The sequence below is a fragment of the Nematolebias whitei genome, chromosome 8 (assembly GCF_014905685.2).
Source record: "Nematolebias whitei isolate Nwh7 chromosome 8, NemWhi1, whole genome shotgun sequence".
NCBI lineage: Eukaryota > Metazoa > Chordata > Actinopteri > Cyprinodontiformes > Rivulidae > Nematolebias > Nematolebias whitei.
The window spans coordinates 4,776,641-4,789,892 of NC_056505.1; the positions used below are offsets into that span (position 1 = coordinate 4,776,641).

A 13,252-nucleotide genomic window follows, 5' to 3' on the forward strand; every position below is an offset into this window, starting at 1 on the left:
ATATACATATATACACACACACACATATATATATACATACACACACATATGCACATAACAAGAATAACACAAAGTCTGCAGAAGTAATAAAAAAAAAAATCCAGGACATGAAAACAAACGTGTGAAAACTTTCATCATAAATCTGCAGTGAAGTCTGTCTTTAATTTATTTATTTTTACCAAGATTGACAAACTTAATAAATCAAGTTATTTTCATCTTGTCTGGAATCAGACCCTCTCTTCCCGCAGGAATGAAGAACCAGACGCTCACAGAAACACCAAGCTTGTACAAAGATGCAAATGAACAACATCCCTTTCACAGAATCGTTAGCTCCATTAGGCTCATTAGATGGAATCGGAAAATATGCAAATAAAAACAGAATGGTTGCCATGGAAACGGCATGTTAGCATTTTTGCTAAACCCCAAAACGTCTCTGTTGAATTGCAGCTTCATTAAAAGGTGAGTGGAGCCTGATTTGACGCTCTACTTCCTGAGATGTTCGATTGCCGAGGCTGACACAACCACCTGACTAAGACGTGACGTCACAACCAGCTGGGAGCATTTATTCAAACCCCAGTGCTTCTGGTGGGCGTCTGTCCATTACCCTCAATTTACACTTGTACCTCCAACACTTGTGGGTGTCGTGATAAGTGAGGCCGTCTCTTTGTTTGCAGGAGCTTCAGCAGAGAAGTTGGATGAAAATGACCCTTGCTACATGACAGGCTGCTGTTAATCTGGAAACCAAGAACGTGCTATTAATGATCGTGTTATCTAAAAATAAAACTCTATTTTACGAGTTTGTTCTTTTAGTTTCACGCGCAGCCAAACCAGTCAAACCATCACTGACACTGACCCGCTCGCCTCTTTGTTTTGGCAGCGAGTGTCCACGGTTCAACAGAAGCAGAGGAATCCGTCGTGGTTACATTTAGCTCTTTAAGGTTCATCTGCAGCTCCAGTGAGCAGCTCGAACTGGAGCGGTTTCAGCTCTGAGCAGTGCCAGCCTGAGCTGAGCCGGGCCGGGTTTCTGGGCCTACGGGGTGGTTTGATGCGTCAAGCTGCTGCGTTTTTAATAGACGGTCTGGTCGGGGCGGGGCTCGACCGCAGCAAGAACACTCTGCTGCCATTTTGGCTCGTGGCCTCAAAAACGCAGTCCCCACAGCTCTGTCTGCAATTTCAAAATAGTTCAGCTCCACCAGCTACTTCCCTACCCCCCAGCAAAGAAGGAAACTGCAGAGAAAATCAAAACCATCCCTGTCAGTGGTTATTTTTCCAGGGCCTCTGTCAGACTGGGACTGGGGAGGAAGCACCTGTCTCGACCCCCTGATCCGTCGTTCTTTCTGCAGGTAGAAAGCAAAGATCTTCTCCTCCCTCCGACTTCTTTTTGTTCTCAGACTCCCCCCACCTGAAGTTTACATCTAATTATCAGCCTGGAGGTTAAAACTTCAAGCAGCTAAAGCTCGACCGGTCTTATGAATAGTTAGTTTGGCCACAGATCTAATATAGTTTCTGCTTACGTACACAACAGAACAGCTGATTTAATCGGATTGTTTGTGCAGATTTAGCTCCACACCGTTTCCTGTTTTATTGATTTTTGTTTATTAGTTTTTACACAACAACTTTGTTTTGTTTGTTATTTTAGCTCTTTACGCGTCAGAAACTTCAGCTCGTTCAGGATACGGGTGCTATGAGTTCTGGTTTCTGTAACTTTTACACTTTACAATATACTTTATTTACCGTATTATTCAGACTATGAGGCGCATTGAGCGAAACAAAACAGTCAGATAAGTCAAACTTTATTCAGCTCATTCACAATAACCACATAAAATCGGTTTGAGGTCAGTAAGCACAACTAGAATTAATACATAAGGCGCACCTGATTATAAGGCTCACTGCTGATTTTTGAGAACATTAAAGGATTTTAAGTGCAACTTATAGTCCGAAAACTACGGGACAAATACTTTCCCCAAAGAAATACATAGAAAACTTTAATTCCTTCAGAAATGTTGTTCTCTTTGGAATCTGCTTCCACAAATTTGGTTTTAGCTTCAGTAGTCACTTGTAATGTTTAACATTTAGCCACCATTCTTCTAATTTTAGCTTTTACTTTAACTTTGATAACAGCTGTTGTTTTAAATGTGCTTTATAAATAAAGTTGACTTGACTTTTAGCTGCTATTCTGCTACATTTAGCTACAGTAAAACTTTTGTTAGTCTTACCCCTTTTAGTTCTAAACTTGCCATTCAATACTTTTACATTTAAGCTAACCTATTGCTACTTCTTAGCTCTTAGCCTTTTGTCTGGCCTTCTGCTGTTTAAGCTAGCCGTTTGTTACATTTTGGCTGTTTTTAGTTTGAGCGTTCACCCTGGTTAGCTTCACAGCTGGTTTTTCAGGAACAGAAGAAGAAAAAAAAACGTACCCATGGATCCACGTTCAGGATCTTTTTGTCCTTTTTGTTTTTAAAGAGAAGTCCGTTAGGGTCGTCATGAATCACCTCAAAGTTGGTGCTGGAGTTCGACGTGGACACCTGGGTCTTCCAGTTGTAGTAGCTGTAAACAAGAAGGCGACAGCCCCGTTAGATGAAGGCACTGAAGAAGCTAAAGCAGTTACTGCTGCACTGATGTCACTCATCCTTAAAAGATAAGTAACTTATTATCTCTGCCGTACAATAAAAACACCATGACAAAATGTGTCAACTGGGAATTTGTGAATCCAACCCAATTTTAAAACGGCTCAAAAAACAGATGTTTGTGTGGCGTTTGAGCTACGTGACTTTTAGGCATTTCTGCTTCATTTTTATTTACAGGCTCGCACAGCAGGAGGCCTCGTTACACACAAGCACCAGTTTGAGGTCACACCATTTCATTTTCTGCAGAAGATGATAAACGAGACATGACTCAGCAATATTCACATCCAGGTTATAAAAAAGAGAGAAAGAACTCAGAGTTTCAGACTAACAAGATGATAAAAACCTGCTTCCAATTTGATCTTCAGGACACTTATTTAGATTTCACCAAATGCTTCAGACTGATATGGAGGGTGGACTGTGACAATTTATTTTGTCACAGTCCACCCTCCATACTGCTGCACAGGAGCCATGAAGTAAATAAATAAACAGTGAAATAATTAAGTGTATTTTTAAATAAACAATCCTTGAAAATTACATTTAATTATTTAAAAAGGTATAATTAATTATTTAATGGAACATTGAGTTAATTAGTTGTGTATTTTATAATAAAATTTTATATTTAATGATTTAATGATATAGTAAATCATTAAATGGTACATTTAATTATTTAATGGAACATTCATTGGTCCGTTTATTTATATTATGGTGCTTTTATTTATTTAACAGGACATTTACATTTATGTATTCATGATATATTTATTTATTTAATTTTGTCCCATTCCACCCTCCGTAGACTGTTGTGACCAATAAGATGGTAAAACTCAAGAACGGCTTGAATTTAAAAATAAATGGATTAATTATTAACCTTTATATGACAAATGAGATCAGATGTGTTTTGTAAGAGAGGCCCAGGCCTGAAGGCTGCCTAACGTGCATCTTTTTGGACTGCAGGAGGAAACACGAGGAGAGAACATGGAAACTCTGCACAGAAAGTCCAAACTGGGAATTGAACCAAGGACCTTTAGCTGAGAGGCAACGGTAACCATTAACCTGCCGCGCTGCCAAATTTACAGCATCCAGTTAAAGAGAGTTTCCATCATAAAGCTAAAAATTATTCTTCAGCAGATTTGAAAAGGAAACAAAATTGTATTTCTTATGAAAATGCAGTGCAAATCCTTATTGCTGAAGAACTTGCTGAAATCAGCTGAAATTAGCTAAAAAAAACATACTGAAATGTAGCTGAAATTAATAAGCCTACGTTAGAAGAAAGAAGAAATATGACGTATTTGCTGAATTTGGTTTAAATAAGCCGAAATGAGCACAAAAAATAATAAATTAGCTAAAAAAACAAACTGAAATTGATGTATGTAAAATGAATGTTATTTTGTATATAACATAATAATAAAAAAGCTGAAATTAGCAATAAATAAATAGCTGAAAAGTAACTGAAAATGCAAGAAGCTTAAAATACCAGAAGAAAGCGGAGAGAGCCCAGTTATGTCCAATTAGGCTTAAAGAAGCAGAAATGAACACAAAAAAGTGCAAATTACCTGAAAAGGGCATACATGTGCAAAAAAAAAAAACAGCTGAATAGTAGCTAAAAAAGCAGAAAGAAGCTTAAATTACCCGAAGGAAGTGGAGAGAGAGCACATTTTTTAGGTTGAAAAAAGTTTAAATGAGTGCAAAAAAAAAAAAGTGGATTTAACTGAACATGGTGAAATTAACATGAGACAGACATTGAAGATCTGTGCAGATGTTCCTCACTTTCAACATTTTACAAAATATACCAAATTATATTTAGGTTATAAATTAGGTGGAAACTAGGAAACACTTTATCAGTTGCTCTTGTCGAGGACGGACACATTTCCCCTCCTCCACTTTGCTTTTGCTCTGAAACTGCTTCAGAGCCTCTCGACACTCTGCCCCCTCGCCTCTCCCACCGAGGAAGTCTGCGGACCTATCAGAGGGACCCGGCTGAATAAACACTGTATCATTGTTTCAGGACTCTTGGGTTCTCTCATGGCGCTGTCCTAGGTCGACCTCGGCACCCTCGAGAGTGTTTACGGCTCTCACCAGAGGGAACTGGCTGATTGGACCATTCTTATCAGAACTCTTACAGTGCCTCTGGAGTGTCCTTGGACATGCTCACCGCTCTTGTCGTCTCCTCTCCCCTGCAGAATGTCTGAGTCACTATGTGCTTATGCGCAGGTGTTTTTTTTCAATTTCTGGCTATCTTTCCTCGGCCAAGGAATGAGAGTCTGTTAACTTTTTTGCCTCCAAATCCTATACATGTCACTTTCATTACTTTGTCTGTCCAAACAGGTTTCACTTGTAAATGAGTCTTCGAGGCTCATTGTGATTTATCCGTGTAAATAACGGTTGGAAAAAAAAAAAAAAAAAAAAACTAGGCTTGGTGACGATTCGTTCTTTATTTACAGTAGAAGTTGCTCCATGCTCCCACAGAATTGCATCTTGAGATCCAGGGTTTCTGCTGAGAGCAACAACATCTTCTTATTGGTGACAAAAGCTCTAAGACCCGTTGGAAAGATTCAGGACATTGAGCTCATTTTGTGTCGGGATTTTGGTCAAGATTTACGGTTGTTTTAAACTACTATGGCTGAGAATGGGAACTGCCCATGAACTATATGTTTGAGTTAATAGTGAGAGCTGATTTGATCCTACATGTGCAGCTGGCAGTCAAAGGACCTGTGAGACCGGGAGCTGATAAACTTATAAAAACAAGCCTCACACGATGCTCGGTGCAGATTCTCCTGACTGAGCTCCATGCGTGTTGAACGTCTTGCAAGTAAAACCAGTTAAAAATCTTCTCGTGTCCTCGAGTGTGGCTTCGTTGAGTAAGGTGAACAGAGGATATTTTTATCCAATATTTTGGTCCAAGTTCAGCACAACGTTGGAGAACTGAAGAACGCGGAAAAGAAAAAGACGAAACTGACAACTCAAAATTCCTTTAACTTGTTTTTTTTTTTTAAAGAAGCAAAGTCAGCATTAAAACAGGATCCAAGAGAACGCTGGTGCTGCGTGTTTCTTTTAAATTCATTTCACTGATTTGGATCAAATTTACAGATCAAAACACTTCAGCTCCGTTTTACTTTTATTTTATTGTTCTGGCTTTGAATATACTCGTGGGAAGTAAAGCAGCTCCATGTTTTGAAAAGTGATACGCCGCGTGGCATCGTTTTTTTATAGAATAATATGTTCCTAGTTATTATAGTTCCTGAGAAGACGAATAATAAAATAAAGTTTTTCAACATCAGTTCTAAGAAAAGTTGGGATCCTGTCCAAAATAACATTTACAAAAAAACTGCACGCATGATTTGCTAACAATTCCTATAAAATAGCAGAAAAACATCTTTATTCATTTTAATCTTTAATTACCTATTAGTGTGTTCATGTTGATGCCGACAGCAGAAACTTATTTAAAAGATTTGGAGTGAAGCATCAAGCAGATTAATCATCTGACTTTTGGCTAATTACGTCCCGTGTTTAAGAACGGGGAGGTTTGAAGTATTGTATGAACAAATAGTTCAACAGTTTGGAGATAAATGGATCTCTAAATAACTTTTTATCATCTATGATGGAAAACAGACATTTTACATTCGCAAAATTATTTGATCGGATTGAAATGTTTTCAGATTAAATAATCCGAATGTATCGTTTACATGAGCACAATCCATTCACGACGAGTGTTTACATGTAGTGGGCTTTTATTCTGAATAGAAGTACTGACATGCGCAGAGTGGTAACCTCTCATAAAAAAATAAAAAATAAATAAATAAACACAGAAGAAGAAGTTCTACTTCTGTTTTACTTTCGTGATGAACGTAAACAAACCTGAGCTCCTAAAATGGATCCGCGACAAGTTTTAATGACGGTGGAGCCGTTACTGCACTCCCTGACTGAGCTACAGGTAATACAGCTCTTTCAAAGTTTCTACTAGAAAAATGTTGTGTCGCTCACCGACCACTTCTGCTTCCCAGACATATTATCATCTAGCCAGGTGGAAATACGTAAGGTTCACATAGGTCGCACATGTGTAGTCAGGTCAGTTTTCCACGATCAGAATAAGAGGATCAGATCAAGTGTTTACATGCACACTGTTAAGAATCGGCATAAACCACCCCTCTCATTCTGATTACAAATTCATTCGGATCGAGCTGAATCAACAAAGAATAATCTGAATGGTGCGTTTACATGATGCATTTTTATTCCGAATGGCCGTTTAATCAGATTACTTCGCTTCCATCGACAACGTTTAGCCATTTTTTCCTGATGATTTTTCACGAAATCACTCTGCAAAGTGTTCGTAATGCAAAACCTTGACGATGTTGTTGGAGAAAAAGGGGGTGGAGCTCCTGCAGGTAAGGGGCGTTCACTTCAGGACAAATTGAGGTCGCTGATTGGTCAGTTGCTGATAAGCCTACTGGGTTGATTGACAGGAGGCGCTGAGGATCTGACTCCTGCAAACTGGCCCGTTTAAGAGTGTCATCATTTACTCCATATTTATTTCAAATTTAAATATTTTGATGAATTTAAGATTTGAGAACTGAGTTTTCTTAAAAAAATCACAGTCAATGATGATGATCGCTAAATTTTCAGGGGTGCAGAGTTAAAATTTAGGGATGCTTGATCATCTCCCAAAAGAGACTAAAATCAGCACCGTCTAACGCTAATGTTGGCCTAAATTAAAAAACAAACAAACTATAAAATAGGGCTTAGTTGTGTTTTCAGATTTTGGTGAAATGAGATAAGATCTCAGCTGAAGGCCAACCAAACGTCACACGGCTAACAGCTTTTAAAGTTGTTAAAGAACATGACAGGTGATAAATAACCCTTCTGTTGTGCAGCGCTCTAATCTCCAGGCAGTTGGGATCTTTTTTTTTTTTGTGGTTCTCCTCATGAGCTGTGAACATTTTTTCCTAACAAAACTCTGCATGTCACACTGCGAGCGTTGGATCATCCCCAGTTTTACTTTGCAGGCCCACAACAAAGCAGGACCCCGGGGAGAAGCGCTCTGCGTAAATCTGAGAGCAGAAGCGTGGTGCATGGGAGCTGAACGCGCCGAAGCTGCAGCGGCGAGCTGTAAATATGGAAACATGGCGTGGTGGAATGCTGCCAGCGCTCTTCAGGCTATATTTCACTCACCGTGATGTTTTACTGGAGCTAATATGTGAGTAATGGCAAATATCCAGCATTAATGACCCGCGTTATGTCAGAAACACATATTAATGTTTTCATTTATGTTCCAGGAGCACCATCAATTTTAAAAAGTTTTGTCTTTGTGGTTTCTGTCAGGATGTTTTTCTGTTTAAGAGGAAGTCTCTGGCGACGCATAAAACCTGTTCACTGACACCCATCGGCGCTCGAGCAACAAAAAGTACATTTTTCCTGCAACATATTCTTCTTCCTTGTTACAAATGACAAAAAGAGGTCATCTAAAACTGTGGTTCCCAAAGTTGGTTGTTAAGCAACAAGCGTCTTCAGATCATTTCTAGAAATAAAATATATATATATTTAAAGATGACTGCTAATTGCACATCCATCCCTCCATCCATCATCTTTACCCGCTTCTTCCTTTTCATGTCACTGGTGCCCATATCCAGCTGTCACTGTGAGAGAGGCGGGGGACACCTTGGACAGGTCTCCAGTCCATCACAGGGACAGATGGAGACAAAAGAGGGACAATTTAGAGTTACCAATCAGTCTAACATGCATGTTTTTAGTCTGTGGGAGGAAACTGGAGTACCTGGAGAAAACCCACGCGTGCACGGAGAGAACATGCAAAATCCACCCAGAAAGGTCCTCGGCCGGGGCGGCCTGCTCGCTGCGAGGCGGCAGCTCTACCAACTGTGTCACCGCGCTGCCCCTAATTGCACATTGTTGCCGTAATTGTCATAACATAAAAAATAGCAGTTATAAACAGACACACAAAAAACAGTTTGTTGTGATGTCTGTACCTTTCAGCAACAGTTGGGGTTTCACGTCTTTGCTGGTGTTATTTTGTGGGTCAGAACCTGGAAGGTTTGGCTCTAAGTGACGCTGTCACCCACACTCTGCACAATGTAGAAATTAAAACAATGGGCTGCACGGTAGTGAAGTGGTTAGAACTCTTGTTCCACAGCAAGAAGGTCGGAGGTTTGCCTCCCGGTCTTTCTGTGCAGGTTTACATGTCCTCCCCGTGCACGTTTGATTTTTCTCCTGTTCACCCGTTTCCTCCCACAGACCAGAAACATGCATGTTAGGTTTGTTGCCATGGTTACCAGGTGGGGGTGCGACTTGGACAGGTCTGCTGGAGATTGGCACCAGCTCCCCGTGACCCGCAAAAGAGAAGGACGATAAAGAAAGTGGCAAATAAAAAATATTCTAGTTGTGTATTTTTATCAGTGTTACAAGCTCTAAGGCTGGAGAAGAGGCAGCGCTGACATGAAGGTTTATTTTTTGAATGTTCTGATTTTCCATCGGCTGCAATCATGGCCCCTCTGAAGGATTGTGGCCGCTGAATACATTTTCTGGAGCGCTTTTCTCCTAAGGTGAGATTAGATGAGTTTCATCAAACCACCTGGTTTGCTTGGTCAGCACTGAGAACACAGACTGAGATGGGATTTGTGTATTTCTCTGATGATTAGGAAAAGAAGGATCAGCAGGTTGACCGACTGAGATCTGAGCACTTCGTATCTGCTTCGATTGCTCACGTTAGGCTCGACGCCACAGACTGGTCCGTGCTGTTCTTTTACTCATTCTGTCCACGTCCATCAGAACCTCCCTCACTCGGTTGTGTCGACCAGCAGTGATTTCAGAAAAAGTGGCACAGAAAACTTTCTGATGTTTCAGCGATTGGTCAACCATTCCTGCAGCTGTCAGCTTCCTCTCCATGAAGCTCAGACCCTGCACGCCTCCAAACAGACCGAGCCGTGCAGGGAAACACACTGATGCATAAAATTATAAGGTACGGCAAAACCGGAGGTCTGGTTTTTTTTTGCCCCCGCTGCCAACAGAACCAAGTAAAGCGGGTTCAGAATAGCTTGTTGCAACGTTCCAATTATAAAATACAAATTGAAGTAAAATAGGATGAAAAGTACAGTGTCTGCGCTTCCCTGTACGTTTGTTCTGACACCTTGTAGAAAGTCCTGCAGCAATTAATTTTTTTGGGGGTGAGCCTACATCTGAAAGAGAAATGTGAGATATTTGAACACGAAAAAGGAACTTTTTTTTAGGACGCGACAAAAATGTGGTTAACATGTGCTGGACTGTGTTTATTGGACCCACGTCCCTCTCTGTCCTATATGAACGGTCACCGGGGTAACTGACTTCACAGTCGGCGCACATTTGGTCACAAAGAAAAGTTCAGCAGATGGAAGGTACCACACCCAAACACAGAAACCTGTAAAAAGTCTGGGAACCTGGATTTTTGTAGTGGAAACTCTGATGGTGCCTGGTTTGCAATGCGTTTACCATGACTGTGACACGTGCACGGTGCTCTTTCACTCTGTGTTCAGCTCTATTGTTATCTCCAGGCGGCCATTTTCCACTGCAATGTCACCAACCTCATGGTGGGGCTCTGACGAGCTGCGCTCTGACGAGCTGCGCTCTGAACCAAGCAGCTTATATGCTGTAACAGGGGATTTATATATGCTACTATATATATGCCACTATATATATATATATATATATGCCACTATATATGCTATATAATTGCAACCTTTATGATCAAAAGAGCCATTTTTACACCTACATGCACGAAATTCAACGTTTCCAGAGCCGCAACAACCTGCTACAACTGTTATCAACTGGTGGCCCATGGGCCACTTTAAGTTTGTTGGAGGAGACTTGTGTGTCCAGTAGGGGTGAAATTATAAAGCTAAAAATATCTAATGATTTTTTAAACATTTATTGATATTATTACAGTTTAAGACTAATGAAAAGACCAGATAATTGTAAAGAGGTGGGGAAAGTTTGTTAAATTAAAAAACAAAACAAACTATGTGCCATGCAGACCTATGTATTATTTTTTATTGTGGAAAAAAATAATTAAGTAAAGAAATAAAGCAAAAAGCTAAAGTGAGTATTTGCCAAAGAAATGACATGAAAACAGCTAAAACTAGTACTTTTTTGGTTGTTTGTATACCAATAAAGTTCAGTTTTATGTTTTAGTCAAAGCTTGAAAGAGCCGCTGTGGAGGAACAAAAGAGCCGCATGTGGCTCTGGAGCCGCAGGTTGCAGACCCCTGTGCTACAACATAAAATCATTTGGATTTTGTTCAACTGTGCATTTTTAATCTTTTAGTGCATGCAGCAATATATAAAGTTGGTAAGTTTAAGACCCAAAATCACTTTTATTGTTGAAAAGCATAAAATAAAGAACTAAAACTAATGTTTTTATGCACCTGCTGTCATTAACGCTAGGAGGTCCCTGTTTGCAAGTTCCCGTGGGAAAAGAAAAATAATCTCATACCTCAGTGTAGCCAACACAAACATAACTGTCAGTTTGAAACATACTGAGCTAAAGTTGCTGTAGTGGTACCTGAGAGTCATCCCTAAGACCTGGTCCCTAAAACAGTAAGTACTTGTGACTACAAGTTTGTGGCCAGAGGCCAATGTTCATCTTTTTTACTTAGACTACAAACGTCTTAAAGACATAAAAACCTGGATGACCCAAAATTTTCTGCTTCTGAACACAGACAAGACTGAGGTTTTAATTTTTGGACCCGAGCGCCTTAGGAATTCATTTATTAGTCTTTTGTCATCCTTAGAGAGCATTAATCTGGACTACAGTTCTAAAATCTTGGTGTTTTGATCAGAACGTGTCTTTTATCCCCCACAATAAAAACATTACTAGAACCACCTGCGTAATATCATTAAAATTAGAAACATCTAAAAATGATGCAGAAAAACTGGTCCATGCATTCGTCACATCTAGACTGGACTATTGCAATGGTTTATTATCTGGGTGTCCAAATACTTCTTTAAAAAATCTTCAGTTGATCCAAAATGCTGCTGCCAGAGTCTTAACTGGAGTTAGTGGGAGAGATCATATCCATCCATCCATCCATCCATCCATCCATCCATTATCTTTTACCCGCTTCTTCCATTTTGGGTCACGGGAGGTCGTCGGTGCCCATGTCCGGCAATCATTGTGCGAGGGGCGGGGTACACCCTGGACAGGCCGCAAGTGGCGAGATCATATCTCTCCAGTTTTAGCTTCTCTCCATTGGCTCCCTGTCAAATCCAGAATAGAATTCAAACTCTTACTTCTGACCTACAAAGCTCTCAACAACCTAGCTCCATGTTATATTGCAGGTCTTTTTGTTCCATATTTTCCTAACAGAGACTGCAGGCTTCATTGTGCATCTGTTCCTCTCAAAGCAGCCGGTTGAAGCAGATGGTCCTCTTGTCCTGAGCCTGGTTCTGCTAAAGGTTTCTTCCTCATGAGGGAGTTTTTTCTTTCCACTGTCTCCTTCACGCTTGCTCAGAATGAGAGTTCTGTGATGGAGTTAAACTCAAAGCAGTCTGCTCCTCGGATAAATAACGTTAAATTATTATTTTATGTATGAATGTTTCTGTTATGTGAAAAAAAAAAGAATAAAAAACAAAACAAGAATAAATTAAAGTTACATGTAATGTTTTTAATTAATCTTTTTCTAACTATGTAACCTCAGATCTTTTTTTCAAGAAAGGCCCAGACGTGCACGTTTGTGGACTCTGTATTCACTGCTTTAACAAAACCCTTCAGTGCTTCATACATTTTATAAATGGACTGCGAGGGGATAGTTCTCATATTTAGCCCAAAATTAGAAAGTATTTATAAAAAAAAAAAAAAAAACACGTTTCATGAACGAGGTGGCACAGAGCTTGCTCCGGTTGATTTACTGTATTTGTGTTTAATTGAACCAACGGTAGCTGTTCCAGCAGCAGTGGAGGTTGACCGTGAAACATTTTTTACATTTAAACAGATCAACATCTTTAATGGTCTGACAGTGAAAACTTCTTCGAACCGTGACAGTGACTTGTGTTTTTTCTGAGCTGGTTTAGATCTACAGGCTGATGACGCAACAGTTCATACAAGACATGACCAAATATGAACGGCGGCTCAAAGCTTTGATTTATGTTTAATTTGAAGTTGAACTGATTCCATTTCATTCTATTCACAGTTTGTTTTAGTGCGAGGCTTTAAACTGAGCAGCGGGGGGAATCTTGAACCTAAACATTTGAATTGTCGCACTTCTCTCGTTTTTCCTGCAACAAAGTGTTTATGCCGCTGTCTGTCCTTTGTGCGTCGATGAACTTTGATTGAAAAAGTCTAGATTTGGTGGATTGGAGCTTTTATTTTGGGTTACTGATAAATCCTTAAACGTAAATCTTTTGTCGGATCTGAAATAAATGATGGATGAAAAGCGAAGAGAACAGTTTTAAAATGAAGTGAAAGTTTGTGGTGAAAGAACATTTATTAAATGTGTTTGCTTCTTCTTGAGACCAGCGGTTTTCCATCAGTTCATTTTATTTTATATTTGTCATTTTTCACTTTTGGTTTAGGAAGTAAAACTTTTGAATATTATTAGGAAAAACAGTTTAGATATAAATAAAACTTTTTGAATTGTTGTTTTTTATATA

General features: G+C 39.7%; 1 protein-coding gene across 1 annotated transcript in view; it reads right to left on the reverse strand.

The window, feature by feature from the left end:
• cfap299 (cilia and flagella associated protein 299) overlaps positions 1-13,252 on the reverse strand; it is a 123,200-nt gene that overhangs the window by 1,166 nt on the left and 108,782 nt on the right. Inside the window, exon 5 of the mRNA XM_037680154.1 lies at positions 2,418-2,547. Within this exon, the coding sequence (XP_037536082.1) occupies positions 2,418-2,547 (130 nt within the window). The remainder of the gene's footprint in view (positions 1-2,417; positions 2,548-13,252) is intronic.